The 10,302-nt window shown below is 50.4% G+C and overlaps 3 protein-coding genes across 3 annotated transcripts; all 3 read left to right on the top strand.

The window, feature by feature from the left end:
- Positions 1 to 763: 763 nt before the first annotated feature.
- Positions 764 to 3,033, top strand: Pmar_PMAR008662 (conserved hypothetical protein; the record flags this gene model as incomplete). Its single annotated transcript, XM_002779218.1, has 5 exons — positions 764 to 990; positions 1,180 to 1,288; positions 2,002 to 2,886; positions 2,911 to 2,936; positions 2,994 to 3,033. The coding sequence occupies 5 exons, from the start codon at positions 764 to 766 to the stop codon at positions 3,031 to 3,033; spliced, it is 1,287 nt and encodes a 428-aa protein (XP_002779264.1).
- A 754-nt stretch (positions 3,034 to 3,787) lies between these two features.
- Pmar_PMAR008663 (hypothetical protein) lies at positions 3,788 to 5,144 on the top strand (the record flags this gene model as incomplete). Its single annotated transcript, XM_002779219.1, has 2 exons — positions 3,788 to 3,949; positions 4,101 to 5,144. 2 exons carry the CDS (start codon positions 3,788 to 3,790, stop codon positions 5,142 to 5,144), a joined length of 1,206 nt encoding a protein of 401 aa, XP_002779265.1.
- Positions 5,145 to 7,338: 2,194 nt separating this feature from the next.
- Pmar_PMAR008664 (hypothetical protein) lies at positions 7,339 to 9,172 on the top strand (the record flags this gene model as incomplete). The annotated part of the gene is made up of 1 exon (XM_002779220.1): positions 7,339 to 9,172. Exon 1 carries the CDS (start codon positions 7,616 to 7,618, stop codon positions 9,170 to 9,172), a length of 1,557 nt encoding a protein of 518 aa, XP_002779266.1. The 5' UTR covers positions 7,339 to 7,615.
- Positions 9,173 to 10,302: the final 1,130 nt, after the last annotated feature.

Raw genomic sequence — 10,302 nt, forward strand, 5'->3', positions numbered from 1 at the left:
CACCTCAGCTATCTCAAGCGAGTCATCCAGTATCCTATAAAATAGGTTCGGATGTAGCGTATGAATCATCATCGGCGGAATAGTCGTATAGACAAATGTTGCGGTCTAAGGTTAAACAAAGACATCACTCTATGTCCGTGAAGGGCCCTATTCGGGCATGATGTGACGGAGGAGTGGTATACAACGATCACACAAGAACTTCAGGGGACGAAAGATTTGTAATCAAGATCCGTAATTCGGGACGGTGCAAGATCACTTTGAACATCAATGAATAGTGTAGTGGTTAAACTTCATGCATGCACCGGTGATGTCCCAGGTTCGACCCTTGGACGCTGTACTTTGTTTAGTCTCAACTTTGTTTTGAGGTTGAATATTCCCCGACGCTGAGTGATTGTCGACCTCAACTCTTTCGAGGTTGACTGTGTATGCATGCTGAACCTACACATTCGGAATCATAACGACATGAAATTTGAGTATTGAACTAACCACAAACATTTTCCGGGCGCGCGCTACTACCGTTGTCTATTCCTTGAAATCGTTCTGTCGGTTCCGTGCTGAATAATAGATCTTGTTTTCGATGGTTATGCAGTCCCCTATCATGTGCATCACAATAACATTGCACTCTCAACTTTGTCTCATTCACCATAAAGCAGATGTCTCCATTTACGTCCTCCTTATACGTGGTTCGGCAGAACTGGAAAGGGCGTACATATTTGGAAAAAGCGGCATATATTTCTCCTCAGTAGTTTCCATGTCTTCACCAATGCCTCCTGGAGGGAGTCCCAGCCCTCCAGGCAGCTACCCAACCGGCGGCCCCCCTCTCCCTCCTACTGACCCTGCTGCCTCAGGGGCCATAGTAGAGCAAATCAAGCTGTCCATACGGGACGCTGTGGGGCGATGGTCGGCCAATAGTGGTGGGGAAGGGATCCCTATGGGAGTGCTCGAGACGGATCCTACTGTTGGTGCCATGCTAGCTAGAATGGGGATGAGGTGAGGCTGAATCTCCCCTCGGCGTATGTGATGTTTTATCTAATTCGCCTTTTCACTGAACGAGAGTGAATTATGGAAACTCGGTGAGAGTCGAATCCCTCTGTTCCTTGTTAAGTCCAGGTCGTAGGCAGTCAATTTCGTGGCGCGTGACGGTATGAACGCTGCCCACTGACGAGTGGTTTCTTATAGGTTACAGAGATTCATCCAAGTCCACTGCCACAATGACTTCAAAGTATCAATGGACGGCCGAGTAGGACTGGCAACAACGACCGCCCCGGTGCCCTACCAACAGACAATGGTAGTAGTATTGACCTCGTCTCACTGCTATTCTTGTTGGGGAAGCTGGAGGGGTGATCAGCGGACCCCTCATGAATCCATCATAGGATTAAATTCAACGTTCAGCTGCCGGTTCTGGGAAAGCTCATACTTTTTAGTATTTCTTGTTTATTTTCATTCGATAATACTCACTCGATCCCCAAATACGCGTGTTGGAAGTTTCGAGGAAATTGTGGTAAAATATCGACGCCTTTTTTCGAGTCGTGTGTAACTGTAGTGATAGTTCCCGAGCTCAGCTGAGGAAACCGAACATACTTTCCAACACGGTTGCTTATAGCGTTGATGGCGAGTTGATACGGTAGATGTGGGTGAGCGCCATTCAGTGTAAATGCGTAGAAAAACCGAGCTTGGACAGGCACAGTGTTGGAGGAATATATGATCGCTCCCCTCAGCTGAGTTCAGGGGCTTCCTCACTATTGCACATGAATTCGGGCAGGGGTGTAGACTCTACACTCTACCAAGTTTTGGTCTCTCTTCACTGTAGAGAGACCAAAACTTGGTAGGAATTTTCATATGTCAGCAGCACATGTAGTTGACCATGTGCTTTTTCTTCTGTGAAAATATGCACTAGATGGAAATTACCGCTCTAGTTTCGCCATCGCTGTGGCCGCATTGAAAAGGGATACAATATTGACGCTGGATCGTGACGTGGTTGTTCTTGTTGTTGCTATTCAGTCTACGGGTGTCCAGCAACAGCAGCAACAGCAGCAGCAGCAGCCTTCCCCCGCGCCATCTGAGATGGTCCAAGGTGGGCCGTATGCTTCTCGTAGGCCCCCTGGGGCTCTGTACCGGCCGGCCATGCTAGCTGCCCCCTACAGCCCTCCATTGGTTCATCATAGGAAGGGTGGTGGTGTAGGAAAGGGTGGCAAGGGGGCCCTTGGGCCTATGGGCATGTCCCCGTCCTTCCACGCAGCGGCAGCAGCAGCGGCAGCTGCAGCAGCGGCAGGGTTTGGGTCGCCCTTGGGAGGGTTGCCTCAATCGGCGTTAGGAGCAGTGAGGGCAGGCATGTCGCCTTGGGCAGCGGCAGCAGCAGCGGCCCAACATATGCATATGGGGATGTTCGCAGCTCCCCATCAGGGCCCTCCACCGGAGTTGCCGGAGCCCCCGCTGTTTGTGAGGGTAAATCCCTCGGCGGCTGAGAGCCCTGTGAGGGCACTGCAAAGCGCGTTGGCGCATCTGTCGGGAATGCCGAGATCGTCGAGAACGATGGCCGCGTTGTTGACGCTTGTTGCGGAGGAGAATCAGAATGCTGATAGAAGTGGAAATCCGATTTCGAGCGATGTGAAGAGGCTGATTGAATCGCATCCAGCGGTGCGGAAAACGGTGGAGTCGATTTTGCTACCACTTGTGCATTTTCAACTGCAGCAAGCTGGGCATGCAGTGCCACCCGCGCCCGCCACGGCGATCGATTTGGTGAAGGTACTGAGGGCCGTTGATGGCGATGGGGCCGACGATGTTGGTGAGGAGAAGTTACCGCCGTTATCGCGGATAAAACTGCGGGGGAAGGACAAGGCTTTTATTCAGTTCGTGCAGGCGGCTACATTGATTAAGAATGCTACGGTGAGAGGAGGGTGCGTATCTTAGGTTCATCGTGGTAAGATACAAATTAGGTCCGATTGTGTCCATCTGTTATATGATGGGTGTGTTGAAAAAAGTTTTGTTTTTAGGGCGGAGCGATGCTGCAAGATCGAGATGCATATGAGATGATTCGAGCAGTGGTGGAGAGTAGAGATGGTGGTGACACGTGGGATGCCGGGGAAAAGTACCGTCACCATCGACGACGATGATCCTCTCTAGATGTATAATATTGCTGAATAAATTGTGATTGTTTTCTTGGCTCTCGTGTATGAGGGTTGTGTTGAATCAATTCGGCGCGGGTTTCATGACGTTATGGACATGACCGCTGCGCCACGAAATTACGCAAGGCGTGAATACATCGGATCGTTTCTCTTTTTCGTCTGCCATGCCCACAGACACCCCGACTGTCGTTGATGAGAGAAACGACGAGCTTGCTGTTGCCTTGGTACTGTATGGAATGTTGTCGTACGTGTTGGTGTTATTCTGGGCTGTGAATACGACAAGACTATGCTTGAGGACCTACCAGATGATTGGGCATTCCCTCAGCATGTTCGTGGGAGTGCTAATGTTTCAAACGTTTGATACTATCATCAACGACCTCCTGCAAGGAGGGGATCAAAGTGAGAGGAGCTGATAGTTTAGTGCTCTCACGAGTAGTCGTGGTTTATTCCGAGTTCGTTTCAAGGAGGTGTGGTATGAACCAGAATGAATTTCTCAGGATATTGAGGATTGACGAGCCCGGTCTTGCTTTGTTCGTGCGTGCAGTCCTGTGTACGTGCGTGCCCCGCAATTGATGGTGTTTTTCCCTGAGCCATTATATTAAATGACATTGATACGCTCAATCTCAGTTTCACAACCGTAAACTTGTCTACTCGTTGTTAATATGGCGACACCTGAGGAGCTCGCTGAGCTCTCTGAAGCCCGTAGAGAGTTGGCCGCTACGCGCCGTTCCCTCCGGGATACTCGCGAGGCTCTCAACAACATCATCTCCGACGAGAAGGATGATACTCAGCAGCTTATGAGCGACCTCGCGTCCAGGAGGCCAGTAATCTTTCTAAGATAGTAGCCTCGAGGCCGTATTGCTGACTTGAGCCCTGGCTGACCGATCCGTCAGCGAGATATCACGGAAGGAAGGTTTCAGTCGACTCTCTCCACGGTCCGAGGAGGAGGAGCATGAGGTGTATACCACTCCGAAGTCACGCTCCTCACGATGCCCGGCAGCGACAGTGACTAAGTTATGTCTGCCTCAACTCTGTGAAGCAACAGATCTCCAATCGCACTATCATGCTATTGAACACACCTTCGTTGAAGCAGGAGCCGCTGAGTATCACCAGCAAGGACATTTGCTAGTGCACGAGGAGGTCAAAGTATCTGTCATGACCAAATTCCTTTCCTCTCTGAGTAATGTCCGACCGGTCCATAAGAAGGCCACTGTAGCGTCACGTACCCACTCACAGGATTGGAATTTGGTCCGCAATGTCCTTCTGACGAGGTATTGCCGCAGATCAGTGTTGAAGGAGACCTACGAGGAGAAGTTACGCAATCTCACATTTACAGGGGTTAAGCAGATCGAGGATTTCCTGGAGTCCGCCGCCGATATCTACCATCTATTCACAGATGTCTACCCGAACGACGTGTCGGAGCGACGTTCATTGACAAGACAAGTTCTGGCGAAGTTCCCACAGCATATCATTGAGAAGGTTATGGAGAGAATTTGCCAGCTGTCGGGGTTAGCCTCTGTCGATGAGGACTGGGAGACGGCGGTGCCATTCGATGAGGCATCAGACGGAGTGCGAAGTGTTTGTGAGGCAATCCGATGGGTATGCCGAACAAAGGACCAAGCCTCAATAATGAAACCGACGAAAGGGGTCGATAGTGTTCACGCCGCCATGTACGACGACACCTGCGAAGAGAGTTTATCCTCGAAGCCGGCAAGCAAACAGGATTCTGCTGCCTCAGTGGATAAGGTTAACTCCGGATCGGGATCTCGCTCAGTAACCCCCAAGCAGTGGTGTGAACGATATAAGCCTGACCAATTGATCAAGGTCATTGGACTGTGGGGTGACGATCTGCAGAAGGCCATTCCTGAAATGGAGAGCAACTTCCCTTTGAAGGGAAAAGGACGTCGTAATCCGTTCTTCCGAATAGTTGCTCTCAAGGCTGGCACTGATAGGGATGCCGTTATCTCTCGACTGACGAAGAACAGCATCCGTTCTGACCGGTTTGCCCCTTTCTCATGAGTCCTGAGCAGGACTTGAAACTGCTTCCTATCACTCGTGATAGGGCTTCGGTACCATCTGCTTACTGGTTATGTTGTCGTCTTGCTACTACCCCCACTTGTATGAGTTGGATAGATGCCCGGTTATTATTAGACACCGGGGCTGGTCTTGATTTTTTATTGTACGATGACTCTTTCCCTTTAAAATCATTCCCAATTGAGACGTGTAGTTTCCAAGTGAAGCTTGCTGACTCGTCCAGTCGAAAAGTGAGTCGCAAAGTGAAGTTCCCAATGCAGCTCCGGGAACAGCAGGGATGGGGAACTACTCGTGACAGATATTTGTACCTGCTACCTCAAGTATCACGGGGCCCCTTATCTGATTGCCCAGTGATTATCGCGGGTCGAGTCTTTTTGCGTGATTATAAAATATCGATTGACTCAGGCGAGAGCCGAGTGACGCTCGCTGGTAATGATCTGCCCCTTGTCCGATTCCCGCAAGAATCGGTGCCTACCGTTGCTCGATGCTCAGTGACCGAAGAGTCTAATATATGTATTCTTGATCCCAGTCTAGGGGATGGGAAATGGGACGACGAAGCTGCTGGCTGCCTGCTGACGACTATGATTGAGGGCCGACAGGATGCAGACACATCCTATGAACGACTTCCCCTCCCGCCCTCATCATCTGAGGAGATGGACATTCCTTTCGACACGGTACCACCAATCTCAACTGACCTGCTTGACCGATTGGTCAGCCAAGGGTGGTGGCCAATGCGGAAGTGTCAACACTGGTTTGCTCGTCTACGGAAGCTCCGTGCTGATGAAATACGTGACGACTCCCGACAGACTCACGTGTTTGAGCTTAGATGTGATTCCTTGGGCGAGGCGAGTCATGTACAAATTCCAACGGCTGTCCGTCGAATTGCGGAACGCGCATACGAACGATTAACCCTCGAGAAGCAGAAGACCTTTGACGAGCTAGTCCGAGGATATGAAGAGAGAGGATGGTGGATAAAGAGATCTGAGGAAGAGATTCACACACTCTCCAAGACCACCCACATTCTCCCTCCATCGGTTGTATTCATGATCCCAGGAGCTCTCAAGCGACGAGATAGACTTGTCGTCGATCTGCGACGGGCCAATCGTCGTTTCACAAGAGGGTCCAGTTCCTCGGTCACGGTTTCTATCTGCATAGCGGTGACTCGTCTGTATGGATCGGGAGTCATGTGGGTCATGGATTGTTCACGCGCGTTCTATAAATTGCGCTGGTTGGGCCTACTTGCCTTGTTGGTGGTACGTTCATCGCTGTACACGAGCAACCGCTGTGTCTTCGGCGTCACCACTGGTCCTGGAAGTTTGGGGCATACTCTGGGAGACCTGATAGCAGCATTCAGAGCTCTCTGTGCAATGTTGCTTCTTTGTTTCCTATTACTCTGCTTCGTTGATGACATTCTATGTGCGGGAGTGGACGGTGCTTCAGCAGTATGTTGGTTGATATATACACTACAGAGATGCGCCTTCGGGGTATCTCGGAAGAAATTCCAAGCGATCGCCATCAGGTCATCAAGGAGTCATGTTGCCGATATCCTAGAGCGGATGAACCTACCGACTTCCCTCTTCGTATGGTCGGATTCCGCCGACTTACTGGGATGCACAATGACTTACGATGAGAGTGGACCGACGCCTCTTCTTCGCGTCGATTGCAACCGAGGTGATCGGCTCCAGTTGGCTCGGCAGCAGGCCACATCAGTGTTACAAGTGTTGGATGGTAACGTCACGACGACGGTGACTAAGGCTTTTATCTTCTCTCTCGGCGGGAACCTAGCATATGACTGTGCTGGTTGCCACCCAATCGACCGGGTGCTAGCGGATACTATCCGAAGCTGGTTTGCCCACACCTTTGCGAAGGTCGATTGGAGAAGCTCGTGCGATTTTTCCAAACTATCTGATCTACAGAGGTCTGTTGCTCGGTCGCTGATGAACTGGATTTTAGAGAGAACGGCGACGATCACTCCGTGCTTACATGACACTCCACTTCGAGAAAGCGCTGATCCTTTACATATCGAAGTCGCGGCCGATGCCTCTAACATTGGAGCAGGGTACACTGTATCGATAGTGCACCCAAATGGTGATAGTGGAGCCACTCGATATCTTCTTGCATCTGGGGCTTGGAGATTCACTCTCGCTCAGCAACATTATCATTCAAATCGCCGTGAATTATCCGTTTGTTGTCGAGCGGTGCAGTGCGCTATTGATATTGTGGCTCACTTAGCGACGACACTGTCAGGAACCTTACCTTCGATTACCTTGACCGTAAGATCGGATAATAAACCGACGGTGCAGTGGATCAACGGTCATGGGGGTGTGTCTAGATCATCACTAGAGCGGAGGGCAGTGTTGCGAACCCTCAACGCCCTCCGGGATGAGCTCGACTACCTGAAGACCTTGGGGGCCGGAACAGTGGTGGTGAAACACATCGAGGGTAAGTCGAACACCATGCCGGATATGCTCTCGCGACTCTTCGAGAGAGAGGTCCACCTAGAATCAGGCCAACGGATGAAGCTGGTCGATGCTCTCCATGGTGGTCCTGGTAACACTGGTGACTTCCCCGAGATCTTCTCAGAGCCGGAAGCTGAAGGAGTAGGCCTGTCTTGGATCATGAGATCTGAGGGGGCGGAGCTGATGGATGAAGATGCTCATGATGTGGACATTTACACTCTTTTGAGTGCTATGCCTTCTACAGAGAGTTTCCTTGCCTGTTGTGCAGCCGATTCCGCTGCCGATGAACAACAGCCGAAGCCATTTATCGAGACTCTATGTGGTTGCAATTGGGATGTGAATGGCGTCCTTACCGATTTCCTCTTCCTGCACAGAGTTTTCAATGCTCTGAGGCCGTCTGCGAAGAGAGTTGAGGATGTCCGACTCGAGGCCGATAATGTCAACTACCTTGTGAGATCTCTGCAGCAGCAGATGAAGCCTCCTTTTCTGTCGTGTGCCGGCCCGTACGTACACGATGAGACCGCAGGGGTGTATTGTTTCCGAAACGGCTCTGCAGACGGTGGTTGTACCTACTTGCCTGTTATCCCGAAGGATGAGTGTTGTCGTGCGTTTCGAGCAAAGATCTGTCTCGACTCGCACCGGCTGAGCAAACACGGAAATGTCCGCTCGACTGTGGCATCTGTGTATGATCGGTTCTACTTGCCTCGCCTACGTATGGATGTTCGCGCCTTGGTAAAGCACTGTTTCGTTTGTCAGCTCATCCGAGCTCGTCGTACGTGGACTCAGCCACCGGGTGCTGGACCTCATCGCACCCAAGCCACAGCGTGGGAACCGTACCACGATGTGTTCGTCGACGTCCTGAGCCTTGGAGATATCAAAGGTTGGTCCGGGACGACCAAGGTGCTTACCGTCTACTGTCTCCATACCTTCCACTCCACTTGGGTTCCGACTGGCGAGACCACGATAGACGTCTTGAATTCTCTCGTCCGAGTGCAGACTGAACAAGGCGGGTTGAGAAGATTGTGGTGTGATAATGCTGCTTACTTCCGCAGTGCACGTTTCCCCAAAGAGGTTTCTCGCCTGTTGAATGGGACGGTTTCATTGCTGCCAGTGCGATCTCCATGGCGTAGTGGTGGCGGTGAACGTGCTCATGGTATTGGCATAAAGATCGCAAAGACGCTTCTGAGGAGCCAAGCGGGATTTGTGGGACGACGACGTCCGCGACGCAAGGACGATGTCGATTTGGAGAGTATCTGCAGGGAGGTAACGTTCCTGATGAATACTCGTCCGTTGGATTATGCTAACTCTGACGAGCCATCTGGCGAGTTTGTCGTGGTTACGCCTGATCAATTGGCTCGTGGATTTACTCGTAAGCGAGGTTGCGTCCTCGCTGGTGGCTCTTCTACTCTTCCTATTTCTCACCGCGTTAGAGCAGTGCGGTGTTATTTCATGAATGAGATGTTCCGCGACATGAGGATGGCTGTCGCTCGCTCTATGGGGTACCAGAGCTTGAAGAACAAGATCATGAAGCTACGATTGGTGACCCAGTGCTGATCTACCATCCGGAAAAGAAGCTGAGCCCCGGATACCGTTTGGGTCATGTGAAGGATCTGCTAGATGAAGGTAGAAGGATCCGTATTGTCTTAACTGACGGTAGCGTTGTTGATCATCATCACTATAATGTTGTGCCGATTCTGCATCACCCTCAATTGTCGGGGCAGAGGGGGCGTATTGAGGATTGACGAGCCCGGTCTTGCTTTGTTCGTGCGTGCAGTCCTGTGTACGTGCGTGCCCCGCAATTGATGGTGTTTTTTCCCTGAGCCATTATATTAAATGACATTGATACGCTCAATCTCAGTTTCACAACCGTAAACTTGTCTACTCGTTGTTAATAGGATTACCAGTTATTGAAGTTTCCTTGTTGTCATTCACGTTTAGCAATACCATTTTATTGCTAATGAAACTGCTGGTGTTCCTGCTCAGATGAGAATTCCCTCGATATCCCTTTGAGCGTGGTTACATTTGTATTATGGAATTTACTCGCTCTCCTCCTCATCACTGAGTTCCGTCGTAGACCCCTATTGCAGAAGGTGCGTCGTCTGCCTTGCCTCCCAGTGGGCATCACCATATTGTTGTAGGGCTCTTCGATCATCGTTGGTCACACTGCTGGATTTGCATGTATCAATATAGCAACGATCGTTCAAACAGCGTCGTTCGACCAGAGTGATGGTATGGCTGTACTCTATGTGTTCGTGGTGTTTATCGTCCTGCTGGTGGGCTACATTGTAATGTAATAATGGAGTTTCTTGACTCTAGTGATATGAAAAACATACTTCACGACTACTGCATATCACCGCGAATGTCGCGTTTTTCACCGAGTTTTACGACGCCACTTCACGTAAAACGGGTAGTCGTGAAACTCCAATCATATCAGCGTGGTTGGTATTGGAAAAAATACACGTTTTAGTGACGTTTTACGCCATTTCTCTGATATTCAGTGTGGGGGAAAATATGCACTACGTGTGGTGTTGATGAGAATATGAAAATTGCGAAGAAATTCTTATTAAACTCTGGAGTTTCACCCGTTTTACGTGAGATGGCGTAAAACTCGGTGAAAAACTTTGCGAAATTTGCGGTGATATGCAGTAATCGTGAAATATGTTTTTCATATCACTAGGGTGAAG

Source organism: Perkinsus marinus (genome assembly GCF_000006405.1).
Source record: "Perkinsus marinus ATCC 50983 genomic scaffold scf_1104296947690, whole genome shotgun sequence".
Classification (NCBI taxonomy): domain Eukaryota; phylum Perkinsozoa; order Perkinsida; family Perkinsidae; genus Perkinsus; species Perkinsus marinus.